This window comes from Somniosus microcephalus, unplaced genomic scaffold (assembly GCF_052327205.1).
Source record: "Somniosus microcephalus isolate GS21.2 unplaced genomic scaffold, FLI_Smic_1.0 unresolved_chr7, whole genome shotgun sequence".
Classification (NCBI taxonomy): Eukaryota; Metazoa; Chordata; class Chondrichthyes; order Squaliformes; family Somniosidae; genus Somniosus; species Somniosus microcephalus.
In genome coordinates this window covers 29,616,860-29,639,496 of record NW_028225185.1, presented here as the reverse complement: position 1 = coordinate 29,639,496, position 22,637 = coordinate 29,616,860, and the positions used below count along the sequence as shown (strand labels likewise).

The window sequence follows — 22,637 nt, the reverse complement described above, 5'->3', positions numbered from 1 at the left end:
CCGGTCCGCTGAGCGTGTTGTAGTTGAACTGAGTGGGAAAGGCTCCCTTTGCCCGATTTATAGACTGCTTGCATGCACAGTGCACAAGGTGGGGACTGTAATTCATCGAGTGTGAAATGTTTCGCCTTGTTTTTTATGTACCTCCGCGAGATGCTTGCCGAGGAGAGGGGAGGGCGTTTCCTGGGAAGCGTTCCTCGCTCTGCGAGGGTTTCGATTCCTTATGCTTCCCAGATCGTCCCTTCTTTCCCCGCCCACATCTAACCCTAGCGGGATTTACTAACCAGCCTCGTTTCCTCTCAGGGTCTCAGCTTCCACCTCGGTGCGGTCCTCTTCTCTCTCGGATTCATCACTTACGTCGAACATGGTAAGCCCTGATTTCCATCGCTCCACCATTGGCGGCCGTGCCTTCAGCCGCCTGGGCCCCGAGCTCTGGAATTCCCTCCCTAAACCTCTTCGCGCCTCTCTCCTATTTAAGACTCTCCTTCAAACCGACCTCTTTGACCAAGTCTGTCCTAATGGAACATAAGAATTAGGAGCAGGAGTCGGCCATTCGGCCCCTCGAGCCTGCTCCGCCAGTCAATAAGATCATGGCTGATCATCGACCTCAACTCCACTTTCCCGCCCCGATCCCTCGATTCCCCTCGAGTCCAAAAATCTCTTGATCTCAGCCTTGAATAGACTCAACGACTGAGCCTCCACAGCCCTCTGGGGCAGAGAATTCCAAAGATTCACCGCCCTCTGGGTGAAGAAATTCCTCCTCATCTCAGTCCTAAATGGCCGACCCCTTATCCTGAGACTGTGACCCCTGGTTCTAGACTCTCCAGCCAGGGGGGAAACAGCCTCTCAGCATCTACCCTGTCAATCCCCCCTCAGAATCTGATATGTTTCAATGAGATCACCTCTCATTCTTCTAAACTCCAGAGAGTATCGGCCCAATCTACTCAATCTCTCCTCATAGGACAGTCCCCCCATCCCAGGAATCAGTCTGGTGAACCTTCGCTGCACTCCCTCTATGGCAAGTATATCCTTCCTTAGGTAAGGAGACCAAAACTGTCCACAATACTCCAGGTGTGGTCTCACCAGGGCCCTGTATAATTGCAGTAAGACGTCTTTACTCTTATACTCAAATCCTCTTGTAATAAAGGCCAACATACCATTTGCTTTCCGAATTGCTTGCTGCACCTGAATGTTAACTTTCAGTGATTCGTGTACAAGGACACCCAGGTCCCCCTGAACACCAACATTTCCCAGTCTCTCCCCATTTAAAAAATACTCTGCTTTTCTATTTTCCCTACCAAAGTGGATAACTTCACATTTCTCCACATTATATTCCATTTGCCATGTTCTTGCCCACTCACTTAGCCTGTCTATATCCCCTTGAAGCCTCCTTGCATCCTCCTCACAACTTACATTCCCACCCAGCTTTGCATCATCAGCAAACTTGGATAGATTATATTTGGTCCCCTCATCCAAATCATTGTGATTGTAGATTGTGAATAGCTGAGGCCCAAGCACTGATCCAACCCCCTTGCAATGAAGGCCAGCATACCATCTCTCCTCATGTCGCTCGGTGTCAAATTTCAGTCTGTGAAGCCCCTGTGAAACTCCTCGAGACGTTTTAGAACATAACATAAGAACATCAGAAGTAGGAGCAGGAGTAGGTCATACGGCCCCTCGGGCCTGCTCCGCCATTCAATAGGATCATGGCTGATCCGAATCTAGACTCACGTCCACTTCCCTGCCCTCTCCCCGTAACCCCTAATTCCCTTATCAGCTAGGAAACTGTCTATCTCCGTTTTAAATTTATTTAATGTTGCAGCTTCCACAGCTCTGAAGTAACAAATTCCATAGATTTACTACCCTCTGAGTGAAGAAGTTTCTCCTCATCTCAGTTTTGAAAGGGCAGCCCCTTATTCTAAGGTTATGCCCCCTAGTTCTAGTCTCACCCATCAGTGGAAACATCCTCCCCGCATCCACCCGATCAAGCCCCCTCACAATCTTATATGTTTCGATAAGATCGCCTCTCATTCTTCTGAATTCCAACGAGTAGAGGCCCAACCTACTCAACCTTTCCTCATACGTCAACCCCCTCATCTCCGGAATCAACCGAGTGAACCTTCTCTGAGCCGCCTCGAGAGCAAGTATATCTTTTCTTAAATATGGAAACCAAAACTGTACGCAGTATTCCAGGTGTGGCCTCACCAATACCCTGTATAACTGCAGCAAGACCTCCCTGTTTTTATACTCCATCCCCCTTGCAATAAAAGCCAAGATTCCATTGGCCTTCCTGATCACCTGCTGCACCTGCATACTAACTTTCTGTTGCCTTTTACTGCGTTCAAGGCGCCGGATAAATGCAGGTTCTTGTTGTTCCAGTGCTACGAAAGAAGCTGGCCGCAATATTCAGCGCCTGCATCCTCTCCAGAAGATGCCCGTCAACCTGCCCACACCGGAATAAAACGGTGAGCATCGCAAGAATATAACCAGAGTCTTCCTCGGATTCGGGGCTAACTTTACAGTGGGTGAGAGTCTGTGTCTGTGGGACCCGTACCCCAGTGAGAGTCAGTGTCTGTGGGACCCGTACCCCAGTGAGAGTCAGTGTCTGTGGAACCCGTACCCCAGTGAGAGTCAGTGTCTGTGGGACCCATACCCCAGTGAGAGTCAGTGTCTGTGGGACCCGTACCCCAGTGAGAGTCAGTGTCTGTGGAACCCATACCCCAGTGAGAGTCAGTGTCTGTGGGACCCGTACCCCAGTGAGAGTCAGTGTCTGTGGGACCCGTACCCCAGTGAGAGTCAGTGTGTGTGGAACTGTACCCCAGTGAGAGTCCGTGTCTGTGGAACCTGTACCCCAGTGAGAGTCAGTGTCTGTGTGACCCGTACCCCAGCGAGAGTCAGTGTCTGTGGAACCCATACCCCAGTGAGAGTCAGTGTGTGTGGAACCCGTACCCCAGTGAGAGTCAGTGTCTGTGGGACCCGTACCCCAGTGAGAGTCAGTGTCTGTGGGACCCGTACCCAAGTGAGAGTCAGTGTCTGTGGAACCCGTACCCCAGTGAGAGTCAGTGTCTGTGGGACCCGTACCCCAGTGAGAGTCAGTGTCTGTGGAACCCATACCCCAGTGAGAGTCAGTGTCTGTGGAACCCATACCGCAGTGAGAGTCAGTGTCTGTGGGACCCGTACCCCAGTGAGAGTCAGTGTCTGTGGGACCCATACCCCAGTGAGAGTCAGTGTCTGTGGAACCCGTACCCCAGTGAGAGTCAGTGTCTGTGTGACCTGTACCCCAGTGAGAGTCTGTGTCTGTGGAACCCGTACCCAAGTGAGAGTCAGTGTCTGTGGAACCTGCACCCCAGTGAGAGTCAGTGTCTGTGGGACCCGTACCCCAGTGAGAGTCAGTGTCTGTGGAACCCGTACCCCAGTGAGAGTCAGTGTCTGTGGAACCCGTACCCCAGTGAGAGTCAGTGTCTGTGGGACCCGTACCCCAGTGAGAGTCAGTGTCTGTGGGACCCGTACCCCAGTGAGAGTCAGTGTCTGTGGAACCCGTACCCCAGTGAGAGTCAGTGTGTGTGGGACCTGTACCCCAGTGAGAGTCAGTGTGTGTGGAACCCGTACCCCAGTGAGAGTCAGTGTCTGTGGAACCCGTACCCCAGTGAGAGTCAGTGTGTGTGGAACCCGCACCCCAGTGAGAGTCAGTGTGTGTGGAACCCATACCCCAGTGAGAGTCAGTGTCTGTGGGACCCGTACCCCAGTGAGAGTCAGTGTCTGTGGGACCCGTACCCCAGTGAGAATCAGTGTGTGTGGAACCCGTACCCCAGTGAGAGTCAGTGTCTGTGGGACCCGTACCCCAGTGAGAGTCCGTGTCTGGGACCCGTACCGCAGTGAGAGTCAGTGTCTGTGGGACCCGTACCCCAGTGAGAGTCAGTGTCTGTGGGACCCGTACCGCAGTGAGAGTCAGTGTGTGTGGGACCCGTACCCCAGTGAGAGTCAGTGTGTGTGGAACCCGTACCCCAGTGAGAGTCAGTGTGTGTGGGACCCGTACCCCAGTGAGAGTCAGTGTGTGTGGGACCCGTACCCCAGTGAGAGTCAGTGTGTGTGGGACCCGTACCCCAGTGAGAGTCAGTGTCTGTGGGACCCCTACCCCAGTGAGAGTCAGTGTCTGTGGAACCTGTACCCCAGTGAGAGTCAGTGTCTGTGGAACCTGTACCCCAGTGAGAGTCAGTGTCTGTGGGACCCGTACCCCAGTGAGAGTCAGTGTCTGTGGGACCCGTACCCCAGTGAGAGTCAGTGTGTGTGGGACCTGTACCCCAGTGAGAGTCAGTGTGTGTGGAACCCGTACCCCAGTGAGAGTCAGTGTCTGTGGGACCCGTACCCCAGTGAGAGTCAGTGTCTGTGGGACCCACACCCCAGTGAGAGTCAGTGTGTGTGGGACCTGTACCCCAGTGAGAGTCAGTGTGTGTGGGACCTGTACCCCAGTGAGAGTCAGTGTCTGTGGGACCCGTACCCCAGTGAGAGTCAGTGTGTGTGGGACCCGTACCCCAGTGAGAGTCAGTGTCTGTGGGACCCGTACCCCAGTGAGAGTCAGTGTCTGTGGGACCCGTACCCCAGTGAGAGTCAGTGTCTGTGGGACCCACACCCCAGTGAGAGTCAGTGTGTGTGGGACCTGTACCCCAGTGAGAGTCAGTGTGTGTGGGACCTGTACCCCAGTGAGAGTCAGTGTCTGTGGGACCCGTACCCCAGTGAGAGTCAGTGTGTGTGGGACCCGTACCACAGTGAGAGTCAGTGTCTGTGGGACCTGTACCCCAGTGAGAGTCAGTGTCTGTGGAACCCGTACCCCAGTGAGAGTCAGTGTCTGTGGAACCCGTACCCCAGTGAGAGTCAGTGTGTGTGGAACCCGTACCCCAGTGAGAGTCAGTGTGTGTGGGACCCGTACCCCAGTGAGAGTCAGTGTGTGTGGAACCCGTACCCCAGTGAGAGTCAGTGTGTGTGGGACCCGTACCCCAGTGAGAGTCAGTGTCTGTGAGACCCGTACCCCAGTGAGAATCAGTGTCTGTGGGACCCGTACCCCAGTGAGAGTCAGTGTCTGTGGGACCCGTACCCCAGTGAGAGTCAGTGTCTGTGAGACCCGTACCCCAGTGAGAGTCAGTGTGTGTGGAACCCGTACCCCAGTGAGAGTCAGTGTCTGTGGGACCCGTACCCCAGTGAGAGTCAGTGTCTGTGGGACCCGTACCCCAGTGAGAATCAGTGTCTGTGGGACCCGTACCCCAGTGAGAGTCAGTGTCTGTGGAACCGGTACCCCAGTGAGAATCAGTGTCTGTGGGACCCGTACCCCAGTGAGAGTCAGTGTGTGTGGGACCCGTACCCCAGTGAGAGTCAGTGTCTGTGGGACCCGTACCCCAGTGAGAGTCAGTGTCTGTGGGACCCGTACCCCAGTGAGAGTCAGTGTGTGTGGGACCCGTACCCCAGTGAGAGTCAGTGTCTGTGGGACCCGTACCCCAGTGAGAGTCAGTGTCTGTGGGACCCGTACCCCAGTGAGAGTCAGTGTCTGTGGGACCCGTACCCCAGTGAGAGTCAGTGTGTGTGGAACCCGTACCCCAGTGAGAGTCAGTGTCTGTGGGACCCGTACCCCAGTGAGAGTCAGTGTCTGTGGGACCCGTACCCCAGTGAGAGTCAGTGTCTGTGGGACCCGTACCCCAGTGAGAGTCAGTGTGTGTGGGACCCGTACCCCAGTGAGAGTCAGTGTCTGTGGGACCCGTACCCCAGTGAGAGTCAGTGTGTGTGGGACCCGTACCCCAGTGAGAGTCAGTGTGTGTGGGACCCGTACCACAGTGAGAGTCTGTGTGTGTGGAACCCGTACCCCAGTGAGAGTCAGTGTCTGTGGGACCCGTACCCCAGTGAGAGTCAGTGTGTGTGGGACCCATACCCCAGTGAGAGTCAGTGTGTGTGGGACCCGTACCCCAGTGAGAGTCAGTGTGTGTGGAACCCGTACCCCAGTGAGAGTCAGTGTCTGTGGGACCCGTACCCCAGTGAGAATCAGTGTCTGTGGGACCCATACCCCAGTGAGAATCAGTGTGTGTGGGACCCGTACCCCAGTGAGAGTCAGTGTCTGTGGGACCCGTACCCCAGTGAGAGTCAGTGTGTGTGGAACCCGCACCCCAGTGAGAGTCAGTGTGTGTGGAACTGTACCCCAGTGAGAGTCAGTGTCTGTGGAACTGTACCCCAGTGAGAGTCAGTGTGTGTGGGACCCGTACCCCAGTGAGAGTCAGTGTCTGTGGGACCCGTACCCCAGTGAGAGTCAGTGTGTGTGGGACCCATACCCCAGTGAGAGTCAGTGTCTGTGGGACCCGTACCCCAGTGAGAGTCAGTGTGTGTGGGACCCGTACCCCAGTGAGAGTCAGTGTGTGTGGGACCCGTACCCCAGTGAGAGTCAGTGTGTGTGGGACCCGTACCCCAGTGAGAGTCAGTGTGTGTGGAACCCGTACCCCAGTGAGAGTCAGTGTGTGTGGGAACCCGTACCCCAGTGAGAGTCAGTGTCTGTGGAACTGTACCCCAGTGAGAGTCAGTGTCTGTGGAACTGTACCCCAGTGAGAGTCAGTGTGTGTGGGACCCGTACCCCAGTGAGAGTCAGTGTCTGTGGGACCTGTACCCCAGTGAGAGTCAGTGTCTGTGGAACTGTACCCCAGTGAGAGTCAGTGTGTGTGGGACCCGTACCCCAGTGAGAGTCAGTGTGTGTGGGACCCGTACCCCAGTGAGAGTCAGTGTCTGTGGGACCCGTACCCCAGTGAGAGTCAGTGTCTGTGGAACCCGTACCCCAGTGAGAGTCAGTGTCTGTGGAACCCGTACCCCAGTGAGAGTCAGTGTCTGTGGGACCCGTACCCCAGTGAGCGTGCATTTTATGGGCCTGGAGACCTGTGGGTGTGGGAGCGCACTCTCTGTTCTCTTCAACTCTGAACCTTAACCCTCCTTTTTTTCAGGGTCTCGGAGTCCGTTTGACCAATCTCCTCTTTGGGCTCCTCGGCATCTTCTACCTCACGTACCTGGGCTCATTCTTTGATATCGACGTGGAGGAGGAGGTGGAGGAGGAGGTAGGGACAGAGCGGGAGGCGACGGTCCGGGGACGCACTGCGCGGGACCCTTAGATCCGTGGTCGATACTGCGTGTGTAAACCCGCCCCCCCCCCCCCCCCACCCCAGTTCCGAGTGTTGTGTATTCCCCGGAGAGTGTGTCCCTGCTCAGCTGACAAGTGCTGCTCCCCTGCCCGGTTTCATGTGCCTGCGAAGGAGCGTCGGGCGAGGACGAGGGGGGAAAAAAAACCTGGCCGCGATGCCTGCCATAGTCGAATAGCTCGCCGCTCTGCGAGACGGGATGGGGCTCTGCCGTGTGGCCAGCAAGGCCCCCCCCCCCCCCGGGGTGGTGGCAGGGCAGGGGGGGGGGCACTGGTTAGCGGCGGCGCCCCCTGGATTTGGGAGTGGGATGTGGTGGGAGCGGGAATCGGCTCCAGGTGCCGCTCTGCCGTCGTCCGGTGACGCCTGGCTGCGGAGGAGCCTCGAGCCAAGGGGCGGCAATGAGCTGGCCGCGACGCCCCATGCAGTCGAATAGTTACTGGGTGGGGGGTGGGCTGTTGGTGAATGAGAAGGGTAGGGAGGGAGGGGGATGTGGTGGGAGTGGAAATCGGCTCCGGGTGCCGCTCTGCCCTCGTCTGGTGACGCCTGGCTGCGGAGGAGCCTCGGGCCAAGCAGCAGGACATGAGCTGGCCGCGACGCCCCATGCAGTCGAATAGTTACGGGGTTGGGGGGGGCTGCCGGTGAATGAGAAGAGGAGGGAGGGGTGTGTGGTGGGAGCGGGAATCGGCTCCGGATGCCACTCTGCCGTCGTCCGGTGATGCCTGGCTGCAGAGGAGCCGCGGGACATGAGCTGGCCGCGACGCCCCATGCAGTCGAATAGTTACCGGGTGTGGGGGTGGAGGGGGCTGCCGGTGAATGAGGAGGGGAGGGAGGGAGGGGGGTTGGGAAGGGGAGGCTCCCCAGAGGCGCCGACAGTTTGACTTTGTGCCTTTTCCCGCAGGGGTACGGGATGTCCTTCACCGTCCTGAAATGGCAGGAGCTGAGCTGGGCAGGTCACTGGGCGACCTTCGGCCTCTGGGTCTTCTACCGGCTACTGGGCTGAGCTCCGGGCCCCGCCGGCGCGTGCGGAGAGCGAGGGACCGACTGCACGGCCCGCCTGGATCCTCGGGAACTCTTTGTAAAAAGGAAGATGGGATTGTGTCCCTGCCACGATCGCCCCCCCCCCCCCCCCACCCTCACTTTTTCCCTCCCTCGCAAAACAATCCCCAGGTACGAAACCGCGAATGTAATTTTTGGTCGGAATTTCCCGCGGCCATGGCCGTTTTCTCCTCCTCCCCTTTCGCGCGCTTCCCCCCCCCCCCCTTTTTCAAGGCAAGTCATCGGAATTGTGGGGCGGGGGGATCAAGAGAACACAGAATCGGATTCACCCCTCGAGAATCGTAATTTCCAACCCCCTCATCACCTTCAAAGCTCCTACATTATCCCCAGACGGGTATCGAGGGGCATTATACTCTGAAAGCAGCCTGTAGGAACAGGAGGAGGCCGGTCAGCCCCTCGGGCCTATTACATTCGGAACAGGGGGAGTCCATTCAGCCCCCTCGAGCCTGTTACATTAGGAACGGGGAGTCCATTCAGCCCCCTCGAGCCTGTTACATTAGGAACAGGAGGAGGCCGTTCAGCCCCCTCGAGCCTGTTACATTAGGAACAGGAGGAGGCCGTTCAGCCCCCTCGAGCCTGTTACATTAGGAACAGGAGGAGGCCATTGAGCCCCCTCGGGCCTATTACATTCGGAACAGGGGGAGTCCATTCAGCCCCCTCGAGCCTGTTACATTAGGAACAGGAGGAGGCCATTCAGCCCCTCAAGCCTGTTACATTAGGAACAGGAGGAGGCCGTTCAGCCCCTCGAGCCTGTTACACCATTCAATGAGATCACGGCTGATCTGTATCTTAACTTCATTCACCCGACTTGGTTCTGTAACCTTTAATCCCCATACCCAACAAAAATCTATCAATCTCAGTTTTGAAATCTCCAATTGACCCCCGGCCTCGACAGCTCTTTGGGGGGGAGAGTTCCAGATTCCCACCGCCCTTGGTGTGAAGAAGTGCTTCCTGACATCACCCCTGAACGGCCTGGCTCTAATTTGAAGGTTCTGCCCCCTTGTTCTGGACTCCCCCCCCACCAGAGGAAATAGTTTCTCTCTCGATCGACCCGATTGAATCCTTTAATCATCTCAAACACCTCGATCAGATTGCCCCTTAATCTTCTACACTCGATGGAACACAAGCCCAGTCTGTGCGACCGGTCCTCGGGATTTAACCCTTTTAGACCCCCGGGATCATAGAAGAACTGGAAGTATAGAGCAGATGAGGGTGGGCGGGGGCGCGTAGGGAAGAGGGGAGGGGGGTGGGGGGAAAGAGGGAAGGGCAGGGGAGGGAAGAGGTAGGGTGGGCGCGCTACCCTGCACTGGGGGGGGGGGGGGGGGTGGTTTCCTACTTGTCATCGCCGGAAATTGCGATGCCCCTGCAGTCGAATATCTCGCCACGCAGCGTCTAGACTTCGCGCATGCAGCAGGGCGGTTGGTTTGCAGAACCCGGGATCTTGCTGTGCAGCACCAGGCGGTGTTGATACTGACTGAACCATCGGCGGGGCGGGGGGTGGGGGGTGACAGTGCGTGGCAGCGGGCGCTTTGAATCTGCCTCGGACGTGAATCTGTGCTGCCCCCCCCCCCCCCTCCGAGGCCGAGATGTCCTTCCCGAGGTGCGGGGCCCCAGAACTGAACCCAGTGACTCCAGACGGGGTCTAACCAGAGCTTTATATAACGGCAACAGTTAACAGGCAGGTACAGCAAGCAATTAGGAAAGCAAGTGGTATGTTGGCCTTTATTACAAGAGGATTTGAGTATAAGAGTAAAGACGTCTTACTGCAATTATATAGGGCCCTGGTGAGACCACACCTGGAGTACTGGGCACAGTTCTGGTCTCCTTATCTAAGGAAGGATATACTTGCCATAGAGGGAGTGCAGCGAAGGTTCACCAGACTGGTTCCTGGGATGGGGGGATTGTCCTATGAGGAGAGATTGAGTAGACTGGGCCGATACTCTCTGGAGTTTAGAAGAATGAGAGGTGATCTCATTGAAACATATCAGATTCTGAGGGGGGGATTGACAGGGTAGATGCTGAGAGGCTGTTTCCCCCCTGGCTGGGGAGTCTAGAACCAGGGGTCACAGTCTCAGGATAAGGGGTCGGCCATTGAGGACTGAGATGAGGAGGAATTTCTTCACTCAGAGGGCGGTGAATCTTTGGAATTCTCTGCCCCAGAGGGCTGTGGAGGCTCAGTCGTTGAGTAGATTCAAGGCCGAGATCGAGAGATTTTTGGACTCGAGGGGAATCGAGGGATCGGGCGGGAAAGTGAAGTTGAGGTCGAAGATCAGCCCTGATCTCATTGAATGGCGGAGCAGGCTCGAGGGGCCGAATGGCCGACTCCTGCTCCTGATTCTTATGTCCTGAAGGTAACTTCCACCCCTATCATAAGGGTACAGCCCAACCTCTGCCTGGGGAAATCCTGGTGTTAAATTCCAGGCTCGTCCGGCAGTCGGTTGTTCGATCGGATTTCCAGGAGATTGAAGTCGGGGCACCAACACCGCTTCGGATGTAGTCGGGCCGAACAGCCTCCCGCCCCCTCACCCCTCCCAAAATCTCCAGTATTTTTAAGAACCACTTGGCAAAGTTGTGCAAAGAAAAATGGAGAAAAACAAGACACACAATTTCTTCTAACGACCTTGTGATTTTTCTCCTGACTTCCAGCAGCAACAGCTTGTGTTAACGTAGTAAAACGTCCCAAAGGGCGCTTCACAGGAGCGATTATCAAACAATTTGACACCGAGACACGTAAGGAGATATTAGGGACAGGTGACCAAAAGCTGGGTCAAAGAGGACGGTTTTGAGGAGCGTCTTAAAGGAGGAGAGAGAGAGGCGGAGAGGTTTAGGGAGGGAATTCCAGAGCTTAGGGGTCCTGGCGCGGTCGCCAATGGTGGAGTGATGGAAATCGGGGGGGACGCGCGAGAGGCCAGAATTGGAGCAGCGCAGAGATCTCGGAGGGTTGTCAGGCTGGAGGAGGTTACAGAGATAGGGAGGGCGGGGGACGGCGAGGAGGCCTCAGAGGGATTGGAACACGAGGATAGAGAATTTTAAAATCGAGGCGTTGCCGGACTGGGAGCCAGTGTCGGTCAACGAGCACAGTTGCGGGGGGTGATGGGTGAAGGGGACACGAGTTAGAACACTGGGCGGCCGAGTTTTCGAGGTGCTCAAGTTTATGGAAGGCCGGCCCCCGGGAGAGCGTTGGAATAGTCAAGTCTGGAGGTAACGAAGGCAAGGGACGAGAGTCAATTCCGACACAATCCTGAAGGTCTCCGCAGACCCTAGAATGAAGGGGCAATTAATTGGCCTGTATCTCCCCCTCCCCCCTCCTCCCCTCTCCTCCGTCTGCCAAGGGTCCGACTGCCTCCCTTAACTCAAAGCCAGGAAGGTTGCGACGCGAGCTGGGAGATTGGCCTTCCTCCCCTTGGGTCTCCTGTTTTCTAATTTCATTTCACGCTCTCACCCCGAGCATTGTGCCTTCGGGTGGCTGAGGAGGGGTCGGATCCCTGTGACCCTCTCGTTTTTCCCCCCTCCCTGATCAGATTTTCCTCTCGCCTCGCCCGACTCATTGTATAAATCCCTTTTTAAAACTGGGAGATATTCCCGCAGCAGAAACACGGCAGAGAAGGTGACCGGTGCATTGTGGAAACGTCATTCTCCCTCGTCCTTCATACTGTCTGTTCTGTATTGCCAAACTCTGGGTGTATTTATACTCAAATATATCACAAGTATTTGGATCTGTCCTCATCTTTCTGTTTCTTGTGAGGTTTGGGGAGCTGAAGGAGTGGCCGGAGTCCATCGATCGCGTCACGTTCTCCCATTACAGACTGACCACTCCCTTACCCGCGCCCGGTCACCGTGCGGGGGAATCGCAGGAACAGACCCGCGTCCCGTCACCATGCGGGGGAATCGCAGGCACACAGACACGCGTCCCGTCACCGTGCGGGGGAATCGCAGACGCAGACCCGCGTCCCGTCACCGTGCGGGGGAATCGCAGACACAGACCCGCGTCCTGTCACCGTGCGGGGGAATCGCAGACGCAGACCCGCGTCCCGTCACCGTGCGGGGGAATCGCAGACACAGACCCGCGTCCCGTCACTGTGCGGGGGAATCGCAGGCACAGACCCGCGTCCCGTCACCGCGCGGGGGAATCGCAGACACAGACCTGCGTCCCGTCACCGTGCGGGGGAATCGCAGACACAGAGCCGCGTCCCGTCACTGTGCGGGGGAATCGCAGACACAGAGCCGCGTCCCGTCACCATGCGAGGGAATCGCAGACCCGCGTCCCGTCACCGTGCGGGGGTATGGGAGGCGCAGACCCGCGTCCCGTCACCGTGCGGGGGAATCGCAGGCACAGACCCGCGTCCCGTCACCGTGCGGGGGAATCGCAGACACAGACCGGCATCCCGTCACCGTGCAGGGGAATCGCAGGCACAGACCCGCATCCCGTCACCGTGTGGGGGAATCGCAGACACAGACCGGCGTCCCGTCACCGTGCGGGGGAATCGCAGACACAGACCCCCGTCCCGTCACCGTGCGGGGGAATCGCAGACACAGACCCCCGTCCCGTCACCGTGCGGGGGAATCGCAGACACAGACCGGCGTCCCGTCACCGTGCGGGGGAATCGCAGACACAGACCCGCGTCCCGTCACGGTGCGGGGGAATCGCAGACACAGACCCGCGTCCCGTCACCGTGCGGGGGAATCGCAGACACAGAACCGCGTCCTGTGCACCTCGTAACGAGCAAATAATTCTGCCGACACTTGAGAGAAAGAGAGACACGGTCTTTGGACGAATTTGGGTACTTTATTTAAGGAGTACATTTTCACAGAGGAGTTGAGCGGTGAGCTGCCTCAGCAGCTCCTGCATTCGCGTGGCGCTCTGGTCCTCCTCCGTCTCCGTCTACAGGGTCCCAGCAAGGCCTCCAGTGCCATCTTCAGGAAGCTCTGCAGGTTATTGCTCCTCGGCCTTTGGCTGCCCTGCACTCGGGAGGAAGAAGAGGATAAATTGGCCTCAATAAAACTTCCGGTCGCAGTATAGCCACCCGCCAAGAAGCCGGGCACCCGGGCGAATAAATAAACGCCCGCGTACAATTAAAAAGAGGGACAGACTCGCGTTTCTCCAGCACCTTTCATCACCGCCGGACGTCCCAAAGCGCTTCACAGCCAATGAAGGACTTTTTTTTTTGAAGTGTGGTCATTGTTGTAATTTAGGAAACACGGCAGATAATTTGCGCACAGCAAGCTCCCACGAACAGCAATGTGATAATGACTGGATAATCTGTTTTAGTGATGTTGATTGAGGGATAAATATTGGCCCCAGGACACCAGGGAGAACTCCCCTCCCTCAGTACCGCCCCTCCGACAGTGCGGCGCTCCCTCAGTACCGCCCCTCCGACAGTGCGGCGCTCCCTCAGTACCGCCCCACTGACGGTGCGGCGCTCCCTCAGTACCGCCCCTCCGACAATGCGGCGCTCCCTCAGTACCGCCGCTCCGACAGTGCGGCGCTCCCTCAGTACCGCCCCTCCGACAGTGCGCCGCTCCCTCAGTACCGCCCCTCCGACAGTGCGCCGCTCCCTCAGTACCGCCCCTCCGACAGTGCGGCGCTCCCTCAGTACCGTCCCACCGACAGTGCGGCGCTCTCTCAGTACCGCCCCTCCGACAGTGCGGCGCTCTCTCAGTACCGCCCCTCCGACAGTGCGCCGCTCCCTCAGTACCGCCCCTCCGACAGTGCGGCCCTCCCTCAGTACCGCCCCTCCGACGGTGCGGCGCTCCCTCAGCACCGCCCCTCCGACAGTGCGGCGCTCCCTCAGTACCGCCCCTCCGACAGTGCGGCGCTCCCTCAGTACCGCCCCTCCGACAGTGCGGCGCTCCCTCAGTACCGCCCCTCCGACAGTGCGGCGCTCCCTCAGTACCGCCCCTCCGACAGTGCGGCCCTCCCTCAGTACCGCCCCTCCGACAGTGCGGCGCTCCCTCAGTACCGCCCCTCCGACAGTGCGGCGCTCCCTCAGTACCGCCCCTCCGACAGTGCGGCGCTCCCTCAGTACCGCCCCTCCGACAGTGCGGCGCTCCCTCAGTACCGCCCCTCCGACAGTGCGGCGCTCCCTCAGTACCGCCCCTCCGACAGTGCGGCGCTCCCTCAGTACCGCCCCTCCGACAGTGCGGCCCTCCCTCACTACTGCCCCTCCGACAGTGCGGCGCTCCCTCAGTACTACACTGGGAGTGTCTGCCTAGATTTTTGTGCTCGAGTCTCTGGAGTGGGGACTTGAACCCACAACCTTCTGACTCTGAGGTGAGAGTGAGACCCACTGAGCCCCGGGTGGCGGGTGTGCCGGTTTATTCTACTCACCTCCTTGCTTCTTCTCTTGGCCTTTCTGATCTCCTTTCTTTGGCTGTTCCTTCGGAACCTGCTGCAAGATTGGAAAAAAAATTCTCAATTATTAGGAAATCCCACCAGCTGAATGACTGATACGCGAGCCAGACCTGAGTAATGTCCCTGCCCCATCAAACACTCCCAGGGCAGAGACAGACCCGCGTCCCGTCACCGTGCGGGGGAATCGCAGGCACAGACCCGCGTCCCGTCACCGTGCGGGGGAATCGCAGGCACAGACCCACGTCCCGTCACCGTGCGGGGGAATCGCAGACACAGACCCGCGTCCAGTCACCGTGCGGGGGAATCGCAGACACAGACCCGTGTCCAGTCACCGTGCGGGGGAATCGCAGGCACAGACCCGCGTCCAGTCACCGTGCGGGGGAATCGCAGGCACAGACCCACGTCCCGTCACCGTGCGGGGGAATCGCAGACACAGACCCGCGTCCAGTCACCGTGCGGGGGAATCGCAGGCACAGACCCGCGTCCCGTCACCGTGCGGGGGAATCGCAGACACAGACCCGCGTCCCGTCACCGTGCGGGGGAATCGAAGACACAGACCCGCGTCCCGTCACCGTGCGGGGGAATCGCAGGCACAGACCCGCGTCCCGTCACCGTGCGGGGGAATCGCGGACACAGACCCGCGTCCCGTCACCGTGCGGGGGAATCGCAGACACAGACCCGCGTCCCGTCACCGTGCAGGGGAATCGCAGGCACAGACCCGCGTCCCGTCACCGTGCGGGGGAATCGCAGGCACAGACCCGCGTCCCGTCACCGTGCGGGGGAATCGCAGGCTCAGACCCGCGTCCCATCACCGTGCGGGGGAATCGCAGACACAGACCCGCGTCCCGTCACCGTGCGGGGGAATCGCAGGCACAGACCCGCGTCCCGTCACCGTGCGGGGGAATCGCAGGCACAGACCCGCGTCCCGTCACCGTGCGGGGGAATCGCAGTCACAGACCCGCGTCCCGTCACCGTGCGGGGGAATCGCAGGCACAGACCCGCGTCCCGTCACCGTGCGTGGGAATCGCAGGCACAGACCCGCGTCCCGTCACCGTGCGGGGGAATCGCAAACACAGACCCGCGTCCCGTCACCGTGCGGGGGAATCGCAGGCACAGACCCGCGTCCCGTCACCGTGCGGGGGAATCGCAGGCACAGACCCGCGTCCCGTCACCGCGAGGGGGAATCGCAGACTGAAACCCGCGTCCCATCACCGTGCGGGGAAATCATAGACACAGACCCGCGTCCCGTCACCGTGCGGGGGAATCGCAGGCACAGACCCGCGTCCAGTCACCGTGCGGGGGAATCGCAGGCACAGACCCGCGTCCCGTCACCATGCGGGGGAATCGCAGACACAAACCCGCGTCCCGTCACCGTGCGGGGGAATCGCAGGCACAGACCCGCGTCCCGTCACCGTGCGGGGGAATCGCAGACACAAACCCGCGTCCCGTCACCGTGCGGGGGAATCGCAGACACAGACCCGCGTCCCGTCACCGTGCGGGGGAATCGCAGGCACAGACCCGCGTCCCGTCACCGTGCGGGGGAATCACAGGCACAGACCCGCGTCCCGTCACCGTGCGGGGGAATGGCAGACACAGACCGGCGTCCTGTCACCGTGCGGGGGAATCGCAGACACAGACCCGCGTCCCGTCACCGTGCGGGGGAATCGCAGACACAGACCCGCGTCCCGTCACCGTGCGGGGGAATCACAGACACAGACCCGCGTCCCGTCACCGTGCGGGGGAATCGCAGACACAAACCCGCGTCCCGTCACCGTGCGGGGGAATCGCAGACACAGACCCGCGTCCAGTCACCGTGCGGGGGCATCGCAGACACAGACCCGCGTCCCGTCACCGTGCGGGGGAATCGCAGGCACAGACCCGCGTCCCGTCACCGTGCGGGGGAATCGCAGACACAGACCCGCGTCCCATCACCATGCGGGGGAATCACAGGCACAGACCCGCGTCCCGTCACCGTGCGGGGGAATCGCAGACACAGACCCGCGTCCCATCACCATGCGGGGGAATCGCAGGCACAGACCCGCGTCCCGTCACCGTGCGGGAGAATCGCAGACACAGACCCGCGTCCCGTCACTGTGCGGGGGAATCGCAGACACAGACCCGCGTCCCGTCACCGTGCGGGGGAATCACAGGCACAGACCCGCGTCCCGTCACCGTGCGGGGGAATCGCAGGCACAGACCTGCGTCCCGTCACCGTGCGGGGGAATCGCAGACACAAACCCGCATCCCATCACCGTGCGGGGGAATCGAAGATTGAAACCCGCGTCCCGTCACCGTGCGGGGGAATCGCAGACACAGACCCGCGTCCCGTCACCGTGCGGCGAAATCACAGACACAGACCCGCGTCCCGTCACCATGCGGGGGAATCGCAGACACAGACCCGCGTCCCATCACCGTGCGGGGGAATCGCAGACGCAGACCCGCGTCCCATCACCGTGCGGGGGAATCGCAGGGACAGACCCGCGTCCCGTCACCGTGCGGGGGAATCGCAGGCACAGACCCGCGTCCCGTCACCGTGCGGGGGAATCGCAGACACAGACCCGCGTCCCGTCACCGTGCGGGGGAATCGCAGACACAGACCCGCGTCCCATCACCATGCGGGGGAATCGCAGGCACAGACCCGCGTCCCGTCACCGTGCGGGGGAATCGCAGACACAGACCCGCGTCCCATCACCGTGCGGGGGAATCGCAGGGACAGACCCGCGTCCCGTCACCGTGCGGGGGAATCGCAGGCACAGACCCGCGTCCCCTCACCGTGCGGGGGAATCGCAGCCACAGACCCGCGTCCCGTCACCGTGCGGGGGAATCGCAGGCACAGACCCGCGTCCCATCACCGTGCGGGGGAATCGCAGGGACAGACCCGCGTCCCATCACCGTGCGGGGGAATCGCAGCCACAGACCCGCGTCCCATCACCGTGCGGGGGAATCGCAGGCTCAGACCCGCGTCCCGTCACCGTGCGGGGGAATCGCAGGCACAGACCCGCGTCCCGTCACCGTGCGGGGGAATCGCAGGCACAGACCCGCGTCCCGTCACCATGCAGGGGAATCGCAGACACAGACCCGCGTCCCGTCACCGTGCGGGGGAATCGCAGACACAGACCCGCGTCCCATCACCGTGCGGGGGAATCGCAGACACAGACCCGCGTCCCGTCACTGTGCGGGGGAATCGCAGACACAGACCCGCGTCCCGTCACCGTGCGGGGGAATCGCAGACACAGACCCGCGTCCCGTCACCGTGCGGGGGAATCGCAGGCACAGACCCGCGTCCCATCACCGTGCGGGGGAATCGCAGGCTCAGACCCGCGTCCCGTCACCGTGCGGGGGAATCGCAGGCACAGACCCGCGTCCCGACACCGTGCGGGGGAATCACAGACACAGACCCGCGTCCCATCACCGTGCGGGGGAATCCCAGGCACTGACCCGCGTCCCATCACCGTGCGGGGGAATCGCAGACACAGACCCGCGTCCCGTCACCGTGCGGGGGAATCGCAGGCACAGACCCGCGTCCCGTCACCATGCGGGGGAATCGCAGACACAGACCCGCGTCCCGTCACCGTGCGGGGGAATCGCAGGCACAGACCCGCGTCCCGTCACCGTGCGGGGGAATCGCAGACACAGACCCGTGTCCCGTCACCGTGTAGGGGAATCGCAGACACAGACCCGCGTCCCGTCACCGTGCGGGGGAATCGCAGGCACAGACCCGCGTCCCCGTCACCATGCGGGGGAATCGCAGACACAGACCCGCGTCCCGTCACCGTGCGGGGGAATCGCAGGCACAGACCCGCGTCCCGTCACCGTGCGGGGGAATCGCAGGCACAGACCCGCGTCCCCGTCACCATGCGGGGGAATCGCAGGCACAGACCCGCGTCCCGTCACCGTGTGGGGGAATCGCAGGCACAGACCCGCGTCCCGTCACCGTGTGGGGGAATCGCAGACACAGACCCGCGTCCCGTCACCGTGCGGGGGAATCACAGGCACAGACCCGCGTCCCGTCACCGTGCGGGGGAATCGCAGACACAAACCCGCATCCCGTCACCGTGCGGGGGAATCGCAGACACAAACCTGCGTCCCGTCACCGTGCGGGGGAATCGCAGACACAAACCCGCGTCCCGTCACCGTGCGGGGGAATCACAGGCACAGACCCGCGTCCCGTCACCGTGTGGGGGAATCACAGGCACAGACCCGCGTCCCGCCACCGTGTGGGGGAATCACAGGCACAGACCCGCGTCCCGTCACCGTGTGGGGGAATCACAGGCACAGACCCGCGTCCCGTCACCGTGCGGGGGAATCGCAGACACAAACCTGCGTCCCGTCACCGTGCGGGGGAATCGCAGACACAGACCCGCGTCCCGTCACGGTGCGGGGGAATCGCAGACACAGACCCGCGTCCCGTCACCGTGCGGGGGAATCGCAGACACAGAACCGCGTCCTGTGCACCTCGTAACGAGCAAATAATTCTGCCGACACTTGAGAGAAAGAGAGACACGGTCTTTGGACGAATTTGGGTACTTTATTTAAGGAGTACATTTTCACAGAGGAGTTGAGCGGTGAGCTGCCTCAGCAGCTCCTGCATTCGCGTGGCGCTCTGGTCCTCCTCCGTCTCCGTCTACAGGGTCCCAGCAAGGCCTCCAGTGCCATCTTCAGGAAGCTCTGCAGGTTATTGCTCCTCGGCCTTTGGCTGCCCTGCACTCGGGAGGAAGAAGAGGATAAATTGGCCTCAATAAAACTTCCGGTCGCAGTATAGCCACCCGCCAAGAAGCCGGGCACCCGGGCGAATAAATAAACGCCCGCGTACAATTAAAAAGAGGGACAGACTCGCGTTTCTCCAGCACCTTTCATCACCGCCGGACGTCCCAAAGCGCTTCACAGCCAATGAAGGACTTTTTTTTTTGAAGTGTGGTCATTGTTGTAATTTAGGAAACACGGCAGATAATTTGCGCACAGCAAGCTCCCACGAACAGCAATGTGATAATGACTGGATAATCTGTTTTAGTGATGTTGATTGAGGGATAAATATTGGCCCCAGGACACCAGGGAGAACTCCCCTCCCTCAGTACCGCCCCTCCGACAGTGCGGCGCTCCCTCAGTACCGCCCCTCCGACAGTGCGGCGCTCCCTCAGTACTGCCCCTCCGACAGTGCGGCGCTCCCTCAGTACCGCCCCTCCGACAGTGCGGCGCTCCCTCAGTACCGCCCCACTGACGGTGCGGCGCTCCCTCAGTACCGCCCCTCCGACAATGCGGCGCTCCCTCAGTACCGCCGCTCCGACAGTGCGGCGCTCCCTCAGTACCGCCCCTCCGACAGTGCGCCGCTCCCTCAGTACCGCCCCTCCGACAGTGCGCCGCTCCCTCAGTACCGCCCCTCCGACAGTGCGGCCCTCCCTCAGTACCGCCCCTCCGACAGTGCGGCGCTCCCTCAGTACCGCCCCTCCGACAGTGCGGCGCTCCCTCAGTACCGTCCCACCGACAGTGCGGCGCTCTCTCAGTACCGCCCCTCCGACAGTGCGGCGCTCTCTCAGTACCGCCCCTCCGACAGTGCGCCGCTCCCTCAGTACCGCCCCTCCGACAGTGCGGCCCTCCCTCAGTACCGCCCCTCCGACAGTGCGGCGCTCCCTCAGCACCGCCCCTCCGACAGTGCGGCGCTCCCTCAGTACCGCCCCTCCGACAGTGCGGCGCTCCCTCAGTACCGCCCCTCCGACAGTGCGGCGCTCCCTCAGTACCGCCCCTCCGACAGTGCGGCGCTCCCTCAGTACCGCCCCTCCGACAGTGCGGCCCTCCCTCAGTACCGCCCCTCCGACAGTGCGGCGCTCCCTCAGTACCGCCCCTCCGACAGTGCGGCGCTCCCTCAGTACCGCCCCTCCGACAGTGCGGCGCTCCCTCAGTACCGCCCCTCCGACAGTGCGGCGCTCCCTCAGTACCGCCCCTCCGACAGTGCGGCGCTCCCTCAGTACCGCCCCTCCGACAGTGCGGCGCTCCCTCAGTACCGCCCCTCCGACAGTGCGGCCCTCCCTCACTACTGCCCCTCCGACAGTGCGGCGCTCCCTCAGTACTACACTGGGAGTGTCTGCCTAGATTTTTGTGCTCGAGTCTCTGGAGTGGGGACTTGAACCCACAACCTTCTGACTCTGAGGTGAGAGTGAGACCCACTGAGCCCCGGGTGGCGGGTGTGCCGGTTTATTCTACTCACCTCCTTGCTTCTTCTCTTGGCCTTTCTGATCTCCTTTCTTTGGCTGTTCCTTCGGAACCTGCTGCAAGATTGGAAAAAAAATTCTCAATTATTAGGAAATCCCACCAGCTGAATGACTGATACGCGAGCCAGACCTGAGTAATGTCCCTGCCCCATCAAACACTCCCAGGGCAGAGACAGACCCGCGTCCCGTCACCGTGCGGGGGAATCGCAGGCACAGACCCGCGTCCCGTCACCGTGCGGGGGAATCGCAGGCACAGACCCACGTCCCGTCACCGTGCGGGGGAATCGCAGACACAGACCCGCGTCCAGTCACCGTGCGGGGGAATCGCAGACACAGACCCGTGTCCAGTCACCGTGCGGGGGAATCGCAGGCACAGACCCGCGTCCAGTCACCGTGCGGGGGAATCGCAGGCACAGACCCACGTCCCGTCACCGTGCGGGGGAATCGCAGACACAGACCCGCGTCCAGTCACCGTGCGGGGGAATCGCAGGCACAGACCCGCGTCCCGTCACCGTGCGGGGGAATCGCAGACACAGACCCGCGTCCCGTCACCGTGCGGGGGAATCGAAGACACAGACCCGCGTCCCGTCACCGTGCGGGGGAATCGCAGGCACAGACCCGCGTCCCGTCACCGTGCGGGGGAATCGCGGACACAGACCCGCGTCCCGTCACCGTGCGGGGGAATCGCAGACACAGACCCGCGTCCCGTCACCGTGCAGGGGAATCGCAGGCACAGACCCGCGTCCCGTCACCGTGCGGGGGAATCGCAGGCACAGACCCGCGTCCCGTCACCGTGCGGGGGAATCGCAGGCTCAGACCCGCGTCCCATCACCGTGCGGGGGAATCGCAGACACAGACCCGCGTCCCGTCACCGTGCGGGGGAATCGCAGGCACAGACCCGCGTCCCGTCACCGTGCGGGGGAATCGCAGGCACAGACCCGCGTCCCGTCACCGTGCGGGGGAATCGCAGTCACAGACCCGCGTCCCGTCACCGTGCGGGGGAATCGCAGGCACAGACCCGCGTCCCGTCACCGTGCGTGGGAATCGCAGGCACAGACCCGCGTCCCGTCACCGTGCGGGGGAATCGCAAACACAGACCCGCGTCCCGTCACCGTGCGGGGGAATCGCAGGCACAGACCCGCGTCCCGTCACCGTGCGGGGGAATCGCAGGCACAGACCCGCGTCCCGTCACCGCGAGGGGGAATCGCAGACTGAAACCCGCGTCCCATCACCGTGCGGGGAAATCATAGACACAGACCCGCGTCCCGTCACCGTGCGGGGGAATCGCAGGCACAGACCCGCGTCCAGTCACCGTGCGGGGGAATCGCAGGCACAGACCCGCGTCCCGTCACCATGCGGGGGAATCGCAGACACAAACCCGCGTCCCGTCACCGTGCGGGGGAATCGCAGGCACAGACCCGCGTCCCGTCACCGTGCGGGGGAATCGCAGACACAAACCCGCGTCCCGTCACCGTGCGGGGGAATCGCAGACACAGACCCGCGTCCCGTCACCGTGCGGGGGAATCGCAGGCACAGACCCGCGTCCCGTCACCGTGCGGGGGAATCACAGGCACAGACCCGCGTCCCGTCACCGTGCGGGGGAATGGCAGACACAGACCGGCGTCCTGTCACCGTGCGGGGGAATCGCAGACACAGACCCGCGTCCCGGCACCGTGCGGGGGAATCGCAGACACAGACCCGCGTCCCGTCACCGTGCGGGGGAATCACAGACACAGACCCGCGTCCCGTCACCGTGCGGGGGAATCGCAGACACAAACCCGCGTCCCGTCACCGTGCGGGGGAATCGCAGACACAGACCCGCGTCCAGTCACCGTGCGGGGGCATCGCAGACACAGACCCGCGTCC

At 61.1% G+C, this 22,637-nt stretch overlaps 2 protein-coding genes across 4 annotated transcripts in view; one reads left to right on the top strand and one right to left on the bottom strand.

The window, feature by feature from the left end:
- LOC147086708 (protein-serine O-palmitoleoyltransferase porcupine-like) overlaps positions 1-9,429 on the top strand; it is a 48,669-nt gene extending 39,240 nt beyond the window's left edge. For both annotated transcript variants that reach the window (XM_085978863.1, XM_085978862.1), the window contains 4 exons: positions 301-364; positions 2,377-2,462; positions 6,966-7,076; positions 8,056-9,429. In XM_085978863.1, the coding sequence (XP_085834989.1) occupies positions 301-364; positions 2,377-2,462; positions 6,966-7,076; positions 8,056-8,157 (363 nt within the window). In that variant the 3' untranslated portion in view covers positions 8,158-9,429. The remainder of the gene's footprint in view (positions 1-300; positions 365-2,376; positions 2,463-6,965; positions 7,077-8,055) is intronic.
- A 3,550-nt stretch (positions 9,430-12,979) lies between these two features.
- ftsj1 (FtsJ RNA 2'-O-methyltransferase 1) overlaps positions 12,980-22,637 on the bottom strand; it is a 166,255-nt gene continuing 156,597 nt past the window's right edge. The window contains exons 12-14 of one of the 2 annotated variants that reach the window (XM_085978853.1): positions 20,768-20,828; positions 14,542-14,602; positions 12,980-13,172 (exon numbers count right to left, since the gene is read on the bottom strand). In XM_085978853.1, coding sequence (XP_085834979.1) covers positions 13,147-13,172; positions 14,542-14,602; positions 20,768-20,828 — 148 coding nt within the window. In that variant the 3' untranslated portion in view covers positions 12,980-13,146. Of the gene's footprint in view, positions 13,173-14,541; positions 14,603-19,073; positions 19,267-20,767; positions 20,829-22,637 lie in introns of those variants that run through there. The other variant, XM_085978852.1, reaches the window with a different exon arrangement.